General features: G+C 48.9%; 1 protein-coding gene across 2 annotated transcripts in view; it reads left to right on the plus strand.

Annotated features, from left to right (window-relative positions):
• GSE1 (Gse1 coiled-coil protein) overlaps positions 1–17530 on the plus strand; it is a 402911-nt gene that overhangs the window by 356129 nt on the left and 29252 nt on the right. For both annotated transcript variants that reach the window (XM_063141042.1, XM_063141043.1), the window contains exon 4: positions 9525–9724. In XM_063141042.1, the coding sequence (XP_062997112.1) occupies positions 9525–9724 (200 nt within the window). The remainder of the gene's footprint in view (positions 1–9524; positions 9725–17530) is intronic.

Genomic DNA, 17530 nt, shown 5'->3' on the forward strand with positions numbered 1-17530 from the left:
GGGGATACTTGGCTCAGCAATACTACAAACGAGAAGGATCTTGGAATTGTAGATTGCAGGCTGAATATGAGCCAACAGTGCGATAGGGCTGCAAGAAAGGCAAATGCTATTTTGGGCTGCATTAATAGAAGTATAGCTTCCAAATCATGTGAGGTCCTGGTTCCTCTCTATTCGGCCCTGGTTAGGCCTCATCTAGAGTATTGCGTCCAGTTCTGGGCTCCACAATTCAAGAAGGACGTAGACAAGCTGGAGGGGATTCAGAGGAGGGCAACCAGGATGATCAGAGGTCTAGAAACAAAGCCCTATGAAGAGAGACTGAAAGAACTGGGCATGCTTAGCCTGGAGAAGAGAAGGCTGAGGGGAGACATTGAGGACACTCTTCAAATACTTAAAAGGTTGTCACACAGAGGAGGGCCAGGATCTCTTCTCAATCCTCCCAGAGTGCAGGACACGGAATAACAGGCTCAAGTTAAAGGAAGCCAGATTCCGGCTGGACATCAGGAAAAACTTCCTGACTGTTAGAGTAGTACGACAATGGAACCAGTTGCCTAGGGAGGTTGTGGGCTCTTCCACACTAGAGGTATTCAAGAGGCAGCTGGACAGCCATCTGTCAGGTATGCTTTAGGGTGGATTCCTGCATTGAGCTTGGGGTTGGACTAGATGGCCTTTTAGGACCCTTCCAGCTCTACTATTCTTTGATTCTATAAGTGGTAGTTCATTTCTCCATTGCTGGGTCCCAAGCTTGCTGAGATGCTTGCTTGCAAATCCTTCCCCCTGAGCCCAGCTGAAGAAAGGGTGTGTGTGTTTATAGTTTATACAAAGGTGAAGGAAATCTACTCTGTCCATGCTTTGAGGCACTCCTTCATGGTGGCTTCTGCTTCAGCCGGAGTCCCTGGTTCTGAGCACTAGACAGAGAAAGTGTTGCGGGTTGCAGAGAGAAGGCTTGTAAAGATGAAAAAACATTTTGAGGAACTCGGATCAGGGCAGAAAGACACAGGCCAGTCTAATCAGGCACTAAAATGCTCAGAGCAAGGAGGGAAGGCAGGCTTAACAGAGGGAGAGAATGTATTATGGTGGTGGAAATTGCCCGTCCTTTCTGCAGAGAGCGTTAATCACCGAAGTATCCAATGTGGATAATGGGGACTGCCTCCCCTTCCCTTCCACCCAAAGGGAAATCAATTTGTGAAACACTATAGATTAGAAGATGCCTCACCCTTCCATCTCTCCCCCCACACACATTTTCTCCACTGTGTGGTGTGTCCCCCCCCCCCTTCCTTCATTTTTCTCTCCTGCGGCTTTGCTGCTTAGCCCATCAAAAGCGACATTAGTGGATTTTGACATTGATTTCCTGATGCTCGAATCTCCTCTCCGGCTCCGGCTCCTCCTCACGGATGCAGTAATTTTCCTTTTGCAAGCTGTATACAAATATCTGGCCCAGCAAAATTTGGATGATAATGAAAAGCCGCGGCGTTGTTGCAGTTTTTCCTTCCCCATCTCCGTTGATTTAGATTTAACTGCTGTGTAATTTGAGTGCAAAAAAAAAAAAAAAAAAAGGAAAGAAAATGCCCCTTTCTGTCTTCAGCGTTCTCCGCTTGTCTGGCGTCTGAAGATGGATCAGTTTGGAGATGCTTAATATGAGATTATGGATCTCAGGAAGCACTGAGTGAGAGCAGGCAAGAGTGGAGCGTAAGGCAAGGGAGGGCGGAGAGTGAAAGAGAGGTTTGTGGGTCAGTGTGTGTGTGTGTGTGGGGGCAGCTTTGCATGCCAAGCTGTGTTAAGGACTCCACAGAAATGAAGCACCGTGAGGCTTGTTCCCCGTGCAAAGGTCCAGAGGATGCTCTCCCGGGGTCCTTATCTCTAGATAATAAGCCTGATTTCTGGCTGGGCCCAGCCTACTTGTTTTACTTAACGGAAAACAACAGAAAAGTTTAGGAAATTAAATTTCACCCTCTGTACTCCCATCTGTGAAATGGCTACGTTTTCCTAACCTGCCTTCTAAGAAATTCCTTCGTAACAGGCTAACTGTAATGCATGTTCTCCGACTTGTGGCTTGTTATGTGGTCTGTAGATGAGATCGCGTGTTGTGCACGCCTACCTAGTTCTTGTTTTGTACTTTTGGCACATTGTAATGGCTTGGATTAGGGTAAATTGATAGCACGCCGCGGCCTCCTACCAGCTGTGGGGCCCTAGGTTTTTCTTGAGTTAGAATTCCACCCCTGCAACTTACAGGTGTGAAGTTTTCCCAGGTGAGTCAGCAACACCCCCTTGCTGAACAGGATTACTGTGTCTGTGGAAGCGTAAAACCTGCCAGCTACAGGTGATGAACCTGTTCCTGCCTCTATGTGTCTGTGTTGGCCCAGTACAACTAGATCTGACCATCTTTGCCAGGGCTTTCCTGTTTAGTTTAGTTTACTTAAGACAGGTTTAGCTTTCAAAATACATTTCCTTTCCAAGACCAGTCGCGAAAAGGAAAACGAAATAATAAATTACGCAGCACCAAACAGTTTAAAAGCACATCAGCATAAGAATCTAAGTTAAGAGCCTGCTAAAGAGAATAAAATCAACCCTACAGTGTTTGATAGAATAAAAAAGGTTCCAGAGCCTAAACAGGGAGAGGGCAGCTTTCCCTTTGGGAGAGAATTCCACACTTATGGCACCACCACCTAGAAGACTCTGTTTTGTCGATGTATTTTGTTCTCTTGTTAGCTCCTGGAACCTGGAAATAATTGAAATCCAAAAGCTATAGTAGAGTAATAACCTTTACTGGGACCAGCTAAAATGTCCCAAAGCAGTGAGCAAGCTGTGGCATCTTCCAAAACTCTTCTTCAGGATGGATGAAGAAGAACGAGGCAGGGAGAGAATACATAAAAAGCTAGGCATAAAGGTAAAACTCAAAAGACCAGGGTTTGTAATTGCCATGTACGCACCCACCCACCCACACCCACATTTTATTGCATTTATATCCCACCTTTCCTCCAGTGAGCTCATGGTCCCCCCCCTTCCTGTTCTATCCTCACAGCAACCCTGCGAAGTAGGTTAGGCTGAGAGTTGATGACTGGACTAAAGTCACCCATTGAGCTTCGTGGCGGACTAGGGATTCGAACCCAGATCTTTTCACTCCTTCTCCAGTTCTCTTAACCCAGCCTCCCTCCACCTGGTGCCATCCGTAAGTTAGACTGGCCATGTGGTCCAGGAACGATGGGAGTTTCAGTCTAACAAATCTAGAGGGAGCCAGGTTGGAGAAGTCTGTTCTGAGGAGGGGGGGGGCATGAGAGAAGAGTTCACAGCCCCCCACCCCCTGCCAGAGTGAAGGTGGATTGTTCAGGCCAGTGTTTCCCAATTAGCTAAGTACTGCGGACCCCTTGTTTTTCAAAGGCCAAGCCAGGGACCCCCTACTTTTGAAAATTTTGTTATCTCTATGGTAGTTACCTGTGCGAAGCAATTTTTTGGAAAAAATAAAGGGTAGCCCCTAATAAGCAAAGGATTTCAGGTATACTAAAAACAGTCCATAAAATTTGTGATATTTGTGATATTACCACACCATAATGACAATGATTTAGTTAGGAATATAAAGCTGAATTTAATTTTACTAACGCCTAGTTTACAATTGAACAAATTGTGACCTGTTGAGCAGCTACTAAAAACCTAAATGTGATGGGAGAAATCATGCCTCTTTTTATCCCGAACAATCCCTTCCACATCCGGTTCAATATTTCCTACCTTTAATCTCAAATCTGGATCAACATAAAGCCGATTTCTATGCTTGTTCTTCATATAACAAAATGTCGAAAACGTTTGTTCGCAAAGATATGTGGAACAAAAGGGAACTAGATGTTTCAAAGCTTTTTCACCTAACTTCTTATAAACAGGAAAAACCTTCACCCAGAATTGGTCCAGTCTATATTCTTTGAAAAAGGATTTCAGTGAACCATCACAAGTCACGTCAGCAAGTGCATCTTGCTCTTCCGCAGATAAGAGTCGTTAGTTGTACATCACCACATTCAAAAGGGTGTTCTCCAGGAGTTTTCAGGATTAGGTGCAGGGAAGTAACCTCTGAAGCTAGTCGCTAAATCACGCAGGTGCTTCCGCGCATGACGTCACCGCCGAAGCAAACGGAGCACGGGAGACGGCATATTTTCTTTTATTAAAATGCGGACCTTGCAGCGCTAATAGGTGAATGGTGCCATGGAACCCCCTGGGTGGGTTACGCAGACCCCCAATTGGGGACCACTGGTTCAGGCCAAGGGCTTGCAAACACAGAGAGAAGATGCTCTTGACACGTGCTGTGCTTCCCTGCTTTCATTCTGCACGGCTCACACGTGCCTGAGCCGCTCTTATGTTTGCTAAGGATGCTCAGAACGCCCCAGCCTGGGTCCAAAGAGCTTTGTGCGAATCAGGCTGAGCAGAAAAAACTGCCCAAACCCTTAGACGGGGAGTTCTGCCTCTCCTTGTCAATGGCATCGCTCGATATGAAACACGACTTTGAGGAGGCGGGGGGGCGGGGGAAACGAGAGATAACCAGGGGTGTCACACCCAGCGGGGATTAGAGTAGCATGGCTTTTTCCTCGCAGTTTCATTCTCTTTCATCTCAAAAAGCTGCACAGGCTCTAAAGCAGCAGGAGAGGCGTGCGTGTGTGCGTGTGTTTGTGTGTGCACACGCGGTGCCCGTGCCAGCGGAGAGCCCGGGCCTTCCAGAAGCAGGAAGCTGCTTAACATATTTATTGATATCAAATGGATGTTAATTGAGTTCGGGGAGCTCTCGGATTCGATGCAGAGTTCAAAGTGGTTTTTTGTGTGCCTGTGTGGGTGGGGAGTGGGAGGGGGTTGGTGGAGGGAACGTGTTAAAAAGGAATTGCCCCCCTCCCCGGAAGAATAAGGTGACAGCAGCGAGGAATAATGTATAAGAATTCTCTCTCTGGAGGGGGAAAGGATATCCCAAGATGCTTAAATTGTTAAAAATTGTCCTCAGCCACTTTCAGTAAAAGGAGAGGCAGGAACAGCCATGCCAGTTTTGAGAGGGCCTTCGGCAAAACCTCCAGGCGGGCCGTGCTTTCCCCCTCCACAGGTATTGTCAGAGCTCCAGAAATAACGGTGTGCATTCAAGTAGGTTGCCTTTGAACTCGATTTCCCCATTTGTAAAATGGAACTGTAGTGACCTAGAATCATAGAATCATAGAATAGCAGAGTTGGAAGGGGCCTACAAGGCCATCGAGTCCAACCCCCTGCTCAATGCAGGAATCCACCCTAAAGCATCCCTGACAGATGCTTGTCCAGCTGCCTCTTGAAGGCCTCTAGCGTGGGAGAGGCCACAACCTCCCAAAGTAACTGATTCCATTGTCGTACTGCTCTAACAGTCAGGAAGTTTTTCCTGATGTCCAGCTGGAATCTGGCTTCCTTTAACTTGAGCCCGTTATTCCGTGTCCTGCACTCTGGGAGGATCGAGAAGAGATCCTGGCCCTCCTCTGTGTGACAACCTTTTAAGTATTTGAAGAGTGCCGTCATGTCTCCCCTCAATCTTCTCTTCTCCAGGCTAAACCTGCCCAGTTCTTTCAGTCTCTCTTCATAGGGCTTTGTTTCCAGACCCCTGATCATCCTGGTTGCCCTACATCAAAGAGATGATGTGGACCCAAACCTGATGATAATTGCATTTAATGCGGAAAGTTTTTAACAATTTTAACACACCCACACCTCTCCAATGCACACACATACACACCCACACACATGGTCCCCATAGGAGCTACTTTGTTCAGGTGTCTCTCTGTGCCATCACTTGCTGGAAATGTAAAATTCCTATATGGCATGGATGAGCTGTTCTGGGGAAAAGAAGCATAGAATGCCTAGAAGCCTTAGGGGAGGTTCGTATCAACCTGCCCATTCACTGGGATCTATCCCATCACCTGCAGAGGTACATCTGATGGCAAACAGGAGGAGGGCCTTTTCTGTTGTGGCACCCACCTGCCTTTGGAAATCTCTATTCCCTGCAGTGCAACAGGCATCACCCTTAATGGTATTGAAGGGCCTGTTGAAAACTCATTGGCCTATTTTAATACCTAGCTTAGTAGGTTTTCTTTGTTGTTATTTTTATCCTCGCATTTTATTTTAATGCATGTTTTAATGCGTTCTGTACATCGCCCTGTGATTTGAAGGGTAGTATATAAATATTTCTAATAAAAGTTTTTTTAAAAATGCTGCGAGCTTTCCCCTGCTCATTCTCTGTCATCCACTGGGGCTTTTAGCAATACTGTTGGTATTCAGAGACCAGCTCTTGTGGGGCTTGTAGGTTGCCCCATTAGTGGTGGGGGTCCAGAAACTACGCTGGTGAATCTTTCTGGGAGAGCAGAACTTGGACATTAGACAGGAGCCGTGTCTCCTGCTTTGGAGTTCTGAGTTCCCTGGCGGGTTGGGGCACGCTCCGCCTTCAGCTCAGATCGTGGGAACGAGCAGCAACTCTTGGAAAAGAGGGTGCAGGTCCATCACAAGATCATTTCTTGTTACTAATTTCGGCAGACATTATAACAAACCCCTGAAGAAGGCTGAAAACTGGTCAGGCTTTTGTGTAATAAACCTTTCTATAGCATCCTAAGACTTCTCTCCCTTTCTGTGTATACCTTTGGGAAACAGTATGACTTTGGGAGTTTTGCGCCGGGGGGCGTGCCAGCGTTTAGCCTAGGACACCCGGCCTCCTGCAAGGGTCCATATAACAGAACCACATGTGGCTTGCATGTACCGAATCAGCACATGTGAAACACGACATTCCTTTCCCGAGTAGTGCCTCGAATTAACTCAGCCAGCGCCGTCACTTCTAGGAAGGAGCGGTTCCAGGTCAGAGGGCAGGGCATCTCGTCCCACGTGGGCGTAGGGCTCTCTTCCTTGAGAAATGAACCGCTCTGCTCATCTAGAACTGTTTGTAGCCCGTCTGAGCTGCCAGGCACCCCGTGAGCCGGTTTTCAGCTGTCAGCCGGGAATCATCCCCTTCCTTTTCGATTGAGGAGCGGATCCCTTTCCAGCAGGGCGAGCCGAAGAAATCACAAAGCAAATCCCGGCAGCCACATCTGCTGATTGTCAGCTTCAGTGGCTTCGGATCCTCGCTGGGCTTTTTTCCTCGGCTCCCCCCCTCCCCTCCCCTGCCTTTACTACTTCGTCAGGGTCTCAGCTGTTAATTACCTTTGCCTGTCAGCCTTGCCTGCTAATCTGCTATCACTGAGTGAAAGCAGGAGGTCAGACAACAAAGGTGACACTACCACACAGCGCCTCTTGTCATCTCCAAGCCAGATTAGTTTCATTGACTAACTCCTGGCTGAATACCGCCAGTTAATTATAACGATCACAAACCCTCCCATTTTAAAGCCACACAGCGAGAATTAAGGGGTTCTGAAGTAAGACTTTAGCTTCATTAATTGCCCGGCTCTTTGTGATGGTATTGATTGATAAGGCTCTTGCGTGGTGAGTAATGGCTTCCCAGCTCAGAGGGGATTAAACCTGCTAATTGTTGTCGGCCTCGCGCTGACAAGATAGACTTCAGTGGGTGTCAAATCCATATCGGCGGCTTCTTTTGTCACGAGCGGCATCCGCGCCGAGGCTCTCCAGAATGAAAGCGCCGCGCGAGAACCCTGGAATAATGAAGCGGAGCTCGCGGTGATGCGGGCACGGAGAGGAGGAAGAGGACACCTCTCCGGGGACCGATGGGTAGCCGAAAGATTTGGCACGCTTTTTTTCAGGGTTTCACAGTGCGATTTATCGAGCAAAACAAATCTTCAGAGCGCAAGAAAGGTGAAATCAGATCTAGCCGGACCATTTTTATGTTTCCATGGAGAAAAGGCAAAATGGCTGCCAAATAGATTTTGGGATTGCGAGCTTCGTGAGGGCAGGGGCTTGTCTCCTTTTTGGCTTATGAACGTCAGTGCAAATTGATAGATAATACTGCTATTTATGGTTGTTTGCTATTAATCGTGGGTGGTTCCTGCGGATACCTTTTTGGTTAGGGTGACCCTATGGAAAGGAGGACTGGGCTCCTGTAACTTTAACCGTTGTATAGAAAAGGGAATTTCAGCAGGTGGTGTTTGTTCACATGAACCACCTGGTGAAATTCCCTTTTCTGTACAACCGGAGAATGCCACAGATTTTCCTCATACCTCCTTTGGCATTTCAGAGGCATAGCATGAGATATGGGGAGGGGGGAAATCTAACATAATTTGGCTTCCTCGTGTAGTGGACCACTGGCCACACTGATTCAGCATGCCTACAAACTCACTTGGCGTGTCCCCAAAGGGTCAAAATCATGAGAGTTGGGCACAATGTCCTGGTCCAAAATGCAATGAAAGAGTTGTGCAACTAACTTGTCAACATTTTGCCACCAAAAGGAAATTGCCTTTCTTCAACTCTGAGTGGCTGCTACCTTTTTCGAAAGCCCTATGTTTGTGCACACACAAACCAGCCCTGGTCTTGATTTGTTTCTCAGGTGAACCGTTTGCATTGAGGTACACAAAGAAATCTAACAAGGATGCCCGAGTGAACATCCTATTTGTATTTCTGCTCCAGCCACCTTTTTTTCTACGCATGGTGGTCTTATTGCCGTTCCTGTGGCTGTTTTTCCCTTGCAAATATCAGCAGCATCCCTAGGGTGATTGTAATTTAAAAATACAGATGCATTATGCAAATCGCAGCACAGTTTTGCCCAAGGGTTTTTTTAAAAAAAGAGTTGTTCTGTTTACCCAAATGCCCGTCTCTTTAAGCGTCATTCATTTCTCAGTCATGGCAACTTTTGCAGGCTTGGTTTATGATGGTTTTGCTAATTTTTCTTGAAAGACAGCTGATTGTGATAGGTGTTTTCGTGCCGGGTGGTGTCTGGGCCTGGGTGTTGGGCTGGGAGACCCGGGTTCTAGTCCCCACTCACCCAGTGGGGGTGACTTTGGGCCAGTCACGGACTCTCAGCCCAAGCTACCTCACAGGGTTGTTGTAAGGATAAAATGGAGAGGAGAAGGAGGATTATGTTCCTTAAGGAGGAAAAAAGGCAGGATATAAACGTAATAAATAAATAATAATAAATAACATGGTGATGCATTTGCTGTTCTTAACCATCTGGGAGGAGTCAAGTGATGCAACAAAATACATTTATCTGCCCACAGGCTGCTCTCTGGGTATTAGAGTATCCCCACAATAAAGTTGTCTGTCCTTGTTCTGACAGATGGGCACAGCTGAAACTGATCAATGGACCCAAACCATCTAGAATTAATTTGGGAGACCAAGTCAAGTTTATTGTAATTCGCAAGCAGCCATTATACAGTTTCACATTGACACTCCTGGCTTATTGGGGGGGCGGGTGACTGAAAACACTTGTCTTTCGGTGCCTTTGAAACAGTGTTTGGGTTCTTTGGAGTCCTGGCGGGAGATAAACCGTCATGAGGACTCTCGTCTGAAGTTCAGCTCCGGAACCTTCTCTGATGCCTGGGATTGGACTGCTAACCAGGAGGTGTCTCAAGACTTCCCATCTAATTTTTTCTCCCTCTGTTTCGATCTGTTTTCAGGGTCTTCAATAAGCAGCGAGTCTTCTCCGGTTTCCTCGCCGGCCACCAACCACAGCTCTCCTGCAAGCACACCGAAGCGGGGACCGATGGGGCCTCTCATTGTCCCACCAGGAGGGCACACTGTGCCGAGCACACCTCCAGTGGTGACCATTGCACCCACCAAAACTGTGAACGGCGTCTGGAGAAGTGAAGGACGGCAGGTAAGCGCTTCCACGCCCACCCACGCCCTGTTTGGTTGCAGGGCGGGGGAGGGCCTCTGTAGGGCAGCCTTCCTCAACCTGGGGCGCTCCAGATGCGTTGGACTACAACTCCCAGAATGCCCCAGCTGGCTGGGGCATTCTGGGAGATGCAGTCCAACGCATCTGGAGCGCCCCAGGTTGAAGAAGGCTGCTGTAGGGACATTTTTGGGGTAAAAGGAAAAGCCATGTCAGGAGGGGAAGGGGGGAAACGTAGCAGGAGGTGCTTCCTGAAAAAAAATAAGAGACATCCTTCAATTTCTAACAAAAATTGACCAACATGTTTTCTACTTTTCTCAGTAGAGAAAAGAACTAGAACTCTTTATTTTAAACGAATAAATGGCCTCTCACTTCGACAGGCCATATTGGAAGGCCCTTGTCAAGCTAGAGCCAAATGCGTTGAGTGGCTACTAAGGAGAGGGCCTTTTCAGTGGTGGCACCCTGGTTGTGAAATTAGCTCCCCAAGAGAGGCTCACCTGGCACGTAAAGTGATGAGCACGTGGGTCCAAGATCTGAGCTTGAATGGGCTGGAAAATCAACTCCCAGAGCAGGCAAACAGGAACCAAGGCCCAGGGGCAGGACGCGTCGTCATGGCGAAGTTGGCAGTCAAATGCCGGATTGGATAGGTGAAGCAAGATGGAGCAAGGATGGAGACGCAAAGCATTTCAACTATGAGTGGGGAGACGGAGGGTGTGTTGTTACCTGAAGTGATGTTCAGACTGCCAGATTAGCCTTGAAGGCAAGGTTTCATAGTACCGTATGTGCTGCTCCTTTGCGTTGAGAAGGTCAAGCGATTCAGGGTGGCATCCCTCATCCGTAGCCGGAAGGACTACGGCCCATTCAATCGCTAAACTGTGCTGCATGCATAGACCCCATGGAAGTGGTGGAAGCATTTATTTACTGACAAAAGGGACGTCATTCTAACACCTGGGGTATGTTGAAAGGAGGTGTGTGTATTGTGCCTGGACGTAGCAAATGCGTTGTGCTTGGAGGGTGCGGAGTGCCTGCATGTACATGCATGCATTGCACCCTGGCAGCTAGACCAAGCCAGGCCCCCCGAGGACATGGCTAGAGGGCAAGTGTTACCCTGCCTGCAAGAGTGCAGGGTTTTCCTCCCCCCTAGTGATGAATGGCAGGCCATGGCTTACTCAGGAGAAAGTCGAGGAGTGCACTTGGGGATACCAGCATGCTGGGAGCTACGCTTTACTTACCCCAGGAGCTACTGCTATTGAGAACCAAATCTGCATTGATCAGCATAGCCTGGCCCCCTCCATTTACATAGTCCCACCCTGGGTTGTGTCTTGGCCACTCTGGAGAGGTACGTAACTTTTGTAAACCGCCCAGAGAGCTTCGGCTATGGGGCGATATATAAATTAGGGCTGTGCACAGACCCCCCCCGATCCACAACTTCCGGATCGGGTCTGCTCCGCCCCGCGTTGATCCACCTATGCTCCACTCCGATCTGCTGCGGGGCTCCGGATCCGAATCAGAGCTCCGTGTCCCCGCCCCCAATAGACTTGCATTGAAAATCAAACGCCTATAACTTTTTCACTTTAAACGTTAGAAACCTCAAAATCTGCACCATGAGAGCTTATATATATATCCACATTCATGCCAAGTTTGAAGCAAATCCGAGCATCCAGAGGCAGGTAAGGCCCCCCTCCCCCCCTCTCCACCTACCTGCCTCCATCACGGTCGGACCGCTGCTGCCAGCGGACCGCGACGGAGGCAGGTAAGCCCCCCATCCCCTTACCTGGATTTGCTGCCCCCCCCCGCCACACTTACCTTTTTTTCGGAGCTCTGGATCGAGGCGAAGGATCCGCTTGGTCTCGATCCGCTTGGTCTCGATCCGCAGCTCCCCCGACCTGATCCGTCTCCGCCTTTATCAGAGGCGAATCAGGCTGCTCCACTATCGGTTCTAAGAAGCGAAGCGAAGCGGAGCACAGACCTAATATAAATGTTAATAATAATAATAATAATGATAATGATGATATCATGTCTCCCCTCGTTCGTCTCTTTTCCAGGCTAAATATACCCATTTCCTTCAAAGTTTCCACACAGGGTCTCTAGACCCCGTGGAAGGTATTTAATTCTGCCCAACAGGGTTAAAACTATGCAGATTCCTTCTCCCACACACCTCTGTGACCCCATCATTGCCTGCTTCTGCTGGCATGTCCCTTCCCCTGCAACAGCTATGGAAGGCAGAGCAGGCTGAATATGGTGCAGGGCTTAATTTGGCACAAAAAGCATTTCTGTTTCTTATTTTGAGCCACAAACGCCTACTGATTCCATAGGACGGCGCCTGTGCATCAAACCTCTAGTGGTTCAAAGCAACTTGTTGAATCTCAACCAAATGGCTGGCGGGGGTGGGGGTGGGTGGATCGTGACACCCTCTACAGCAGCGCTCGGATCTGGTGCCAAGTGTGCTGAAAGGGAGCAGGAAGCAGGCAAACGTCGCCTGTGATCTGTGCCCCCCAAGGCTTCCTTCAGGGCTGTCGTGGCCCAGACAGCCCGGTTGTATTTTCTGCCTGTATCTCTCTCCCTTACTCAAGCAAAGGGAGTTGAAGCGTTTGCTAATTAAGAATCCTTGTTAGTGGTTATCCTCCCCTTGTATTTTACCCAGGCTTCCCAGCGGGATCACAGCTCTTGGAAATACTAATTAAACCACAAAGAGGAAAGGAGAGGGAGGGGGGAGAGCAGGACCCCTGGTGCTCGGAAGAAGCACATCTGATGCCCCAGCAGAGAGGAAAACACACACACACACACACACGGGCCCCGAGCTCCGGTCGTGCTGAAAGGAAGAGGCCGCCGTCTCAGACCTGCTCCAGGATGCAGCCCGCCCGACTCGTGCTCGCTGTGGCCTTTTCCATTTTTTAAAATGACATTTAAAAAGAAAAGCAACCTAGGTTAACCAAGTGCAGTGCATTGCTTTGAATCGCTGCCTGGAGATGGCATTGCGATGATCGTGATTGTGAGCGCAACGGGCTTTAAAGAGAGGCAGGAGGCTCCTGTGCTTTCCCCACACAACGGGCTTCCATGCAAATTATTTATTTATTTATTTATTTATTTATTAAATTTATATACCACCCCATAGCCGAAGCTCTCTGGGCGGTTTACAAAAGTTAAAAAACAGTGGACATTACAATGTATACAAAATTTAAAACCATCAAAAATATAAAAACAACAGTATAAAACAACAGTATCCATTTAAACAAAGTTCTGGGGTCCATTAAAAACAAACTTAACGTTATTAAATGCTGCTTAAAATGCCTGGGAGAAGAGAAAGGTCTTGACCTGGCGCCGAAAAGATAACAATGTTGGCGCCAGGCGAGCCTCATCGGGGAGATCATTCCACAGTCGGGGGGCCACCACCGAAAAGGCCCCTCTCCCTCGTTGCCATCCTCCAAGCTTCCCTCGGAGGAGGACCTTAGATGTTGAGCGTGGTGTACGGGTAGGTTCATGTCGGGAGAGGCGTTCCGTCAGGTATTGTGGTCCCAAGCCATGTAGGGCTTTATAGGTTAAAACCAGCACCTTGAATTGGGCTCGGAAACGTAGAGGCAGCCAATGCAAGCAGGCCAGAATCGGTGTTATGTGTTCGAACCTTCCGGTTCCAGTTATCAATCTGGATAATGCATCCCACCCCTTTGGGACTCCCATTTTGTGGAGGTCCTGAGCCTTCGCTTGCAGGACTCCAGGATGGGAGCGTTTGGCAACTCCCTGCTAAGAGCTGATTTCTAAAATTGTTTCTCTGGTGCAAGCTCCTCAGGCGTGTTACGAAACAGTTATGTGCACACATCTTTGCACGTGTGTGTGTGTGCATCCATTTTAACTCTTGGCCCACTGCCTGTTCATAAACCAAGTGGTCTTCCCTCCAGCCTTCCTGGTGAATTCAGCCCCGCTCTTCCCTCGTCCCTGCCACAGCCCATCACTCCGGGAGAAAACCCTTCATTGCCTTTGGAATATTCTCCCACCCTCGAGAGAAGGCAATAATATTTCTGCTCCAACAATTTGCTGCTAATGAAGCGCTAATGCCGCCAGGGAGCGCTCGGAGTGGAGAAACCGGGGCTGACTCAACAGATGATATGGGCCAATCCATCCTGGTACAGAGAGTTGATTGACGCTTTAATTCTTTTCAAGGCGGATGGGGAGAACAGAGCAGGGTAACCTGGTAAAATAAGATCGGGGGAGGGAGGGAGGAGAGAGAGGAGGCGCTCGGAGCTCAGAAATGCTGCTACCAAAGTGGCGACTTGCTGCTGGCACCAATCCATCAGAGGTTAGCAGTTTTTTTCAGAGATAATATGGAGTCTTTTGAAAGGCTGTGTGGAATGAAGAATTGTCTATTTTAAAGCTAATAGGGCATGTCCCATGGTCTCGCTGGAAGAGATTGCGCACTAATCACCGGAGAATGACTGATCTTCCTACGCTCTCTCTCTCTTCTTCTTCTTCTTCCTCCCCTGCCTCCCCTCTCCTTCCCACCATCTTGTCGCAATCCCTCATTTCGCCACACGCATTTCAAGCCACTGCTGGAAATCAAACGCGTCGCAGGCTTGGCGTCTGCAGCCTGCCCAGAACTGCTGCCCGCTTTCCTTTACCAGCTGCTGCATTCGCCAGTTTTGCCACCGCACAACCCAGTTTGAAGGCTATAAGGGGCTCTTTTGCCATCTAACCTAATGCAGTTTATCTTCACCGGCTACAGGATCTCAAGAAACTCTGTTGGGAGAAAAAAGCTGTGCCAAAAATAACTTGGAAACCTTTCATTATAGAATGTCACCATCTTCTCTTGGAGGACGAGAGACTATCAATGGCTACTAGCCCTGATGGTTGTGTGCTACCTCCAGTATTGGAGGCAGTAAGCCTGTGTGCACCAGTTGCTGGGGAACATGGGTGGCAGGGTGCTGTTGCACCACGTCCTGCCTTGTTGGTCCCTGGCCGATGGCTGGTTGGCCACTGTATGAACAGAGTGCTGGCCTAGATGGACCCTTGAACTGATCCAGCATCAGGGCACTTTCTATGTTCTTATGTTACCATAAACTAGCCAAGACAATTGGCATAGCCAAATTATCCAGCTAAGAATATAGGTTAGGTGGATCTGGTCAGAATCCAAGGCCCGTTGTCGGGACACTTGATTGGGCCGCCTTCTGAAATTCATCGTCTTTTGTGCCCCTCTAAGTCCCTCCTTTTTTAAGCAGGAGACAAGGAGGATTGTGCTATATGGGCAGTGGGGAAGAAGCAACAATTTGATTAGAAGCAGGAACTGACTTGAAAATTCACTGGGGGGTAAATTAATTGAAAACAGTGAATTTGTTCAGGATCATCTGGGTTGGTAATGAGAAGTAAATTTCTTGTAGAAGGGTTGACTTCAGTGGGAAATTCATTGGGGGTCAAATGTGAGTTTTGTCATAAATGTGGGGGGTCAAAGATAAGTTTTGTATTTGTGTCTCAGAGCCAATCTCTGCCTTGTACTCTGTGTGTGGCCTTGGGCAACACTTCTCTCCATCCGGTCCAGCATTCTGCCTGTAGCAGTACTCGGCCAAATGCCTTTGAGAAGTCAGAAAGCAGCAGGGCATGAGGACGACAGCGTCCCCTTGTTTGTTTATTGTTCAGAAAGGGAGAGGAGACTGTGTCAGCTCTGTCTGTGTGCATGAGAAAGAGAAGGTTGTAATCTCTCAGGCTTTGGTGTTACGTGACTACATTTCTGGCTTCCAGAAATCTTGCATTCAGAGATAATATGTGTACGTAGATCGCGAGCGAGGTGAAGGGACCAGTAAATCCCAGTGGCACTACTGGTTGGAAGTTGGGCCAATGGTGCAATAATCCCACAACTACTTCCCAATGTGTCAAACTGCGCAGGTCAGCGGAATCTGTTTCATGCTATCAGTGGTGGAATTCTAACTCAAGATGAATGTCGGTCCTGGCCCCACAGATGATAAAAGGCCACGGCATGCTCTCCGTCTGCCACAGCCTTCCCAAACTTGGTGTCCTCCGGAGGTTTTGGGCAACAACTCCCAGAATCCCTGATCATTAGCCATGATGGCTGGAGCTGCTGGGAGTTGAAGTCCAGAACGTCTGGAGGGGCATGTCTACCCACTGTACATACTCCGTTGTGGCTGCGAAGTGGGGTACATCTTTAAAACACCTAGGTACCACCACCACCATCGCCCAATTCTAGAGCCCTGATCTCCACCACGGAGGACTCTGCACTAGCTGCCTCACTTCACTAGCATCACCAGACATCTGCCTGTTGTTACGGTTAGGCGACACCACCCTCCCCTCAAAGGCAAGTAGCAGGGGCGGGTTGCTTGATGCTGCTTTCGGCTTGGCTCTCTTTTCCTGCATGCCTCCAATGAAATGCTTGACTAACCCGTTTATTTTATGGCCACCATCAAAAGCCTAGTGGATTTATATTTGCGGCGCTGTTTCAGGCTCCATAGGCGTCCTGGGATGATTAATGGCTCTGGGGGACAAAGCAGCCGGTAAATCTTAGAGGCAGGAGGAAACACAGGCCCTCTTCCCCTTCCGCCGCGCTATCTCCTCGTCGCAGCCAGGCTTGGCGTAAACGGGCGGCACGCAGCCCACGCATGCCACCCAGCTTGGCCATCTTTGTGCGTATGCAAATCGGAGCTTTACAAACCAGGCACGACGCACGCCCCTTCCTCCATTCCGCTGACCTCTTTTCCCCAGATGAGAAGGGGTCAAGGGGAGCCATTCAACCCAGCACTTCTTCTCTGCGCACCCTTTCTTCCACTACTTTGTCTCTGTTTTCATCCTAGCCGCCTTCCCTCGGCCTCTCGTCTCCCCCCCCCCCCCGGTGCCCCCAGATCATTGTCTCGTGAATGCACCTTCTGGAGAAGGTCGGGCTGGCTGGCTGGCTGCGGAACAGGGCCGTCTGCAGAGCGCTCCGGGCGCGTGCCGCGTTCTGAGAGCGAACAGATGTTCCTGCTCATTAAAAATTCCAATCAGCGGGCCCATCTCTTTGAATTAATTATGGCCGATGTATCTTCTGAAGAGATTATGGAAGTCTTGAGGAGCTCTCAGCTGCTTGCGGAGTGTTTGTTGTGGTCGTATTTAGTAAATACCCTTGATGGATAGAGGCAGCTCTTCCTGTGGCACCTGGCACAGCATTGTTCGGTCTTGATCTAAGGCTCGCCTTCCAAGGTGTCACTCTCTCGGGTGACACGAAGACGGATGGTCCAACTTCAGGAAGGGCAGGTTTTGCCAAATAGAGCTGGCTCCCTCTGGCTTTAGGGTCCAGATTTGCGAAGGCCTCTGCTGCGGTTGGGAGCTTGTGGCATAAGGAGATGGGGAAGTGCTCCTCGTGTCCCGAAATTGTGAGAATATAGGGCTTTGCTCCCTTTGGAGCAGGGCGCATTGGAGACATGCGTCAGATCCCCCCAAAGCAGGAGTGTGGGGTTCTGCAACTCACCTACCAGGCGGCTTCCAGTCCAATTCAGAAACTCTCCTCCACTCTCTGTCCAAATTCAAAGTGGAGCACCAGCGTTGGCCTGCCCTTTCGCTAGCTGAAGGGTGTCAAACGCATCGAGGAGACAGTCATCAGCTCCCCTTCAGGGAACGTCAGCTGATAATCCCCAGCTATTGGCAAGCAAGCCATCATCTTAACAATGCCTCACTTCCGTAACAATATGAATTTATCCATTTATTATTACATTTCTGTACTGCCCAATCGCTGAAGCTCACTGGGAGGTTCACAAAAATTAAAGCCACGAAGTATAGCATAAGACACAAAGTTAAATAAGATGGCTATTAAGGAAT

Source organism: Elgaria multicarinata, chromosome 14, assembly GCF_023053635.1.
Source record: "Elgaria multicarinata webbii isolate HBS135686 ecotype San Diego chromosome 14, rElgMul1.1.pri, whole genome shotgun sequence".
NCBI lineage: Eukaryota > Metazoa > Chordata > Lepidosauria > Squamata > Anguidae > Elgaria > Elgaria multicarinata.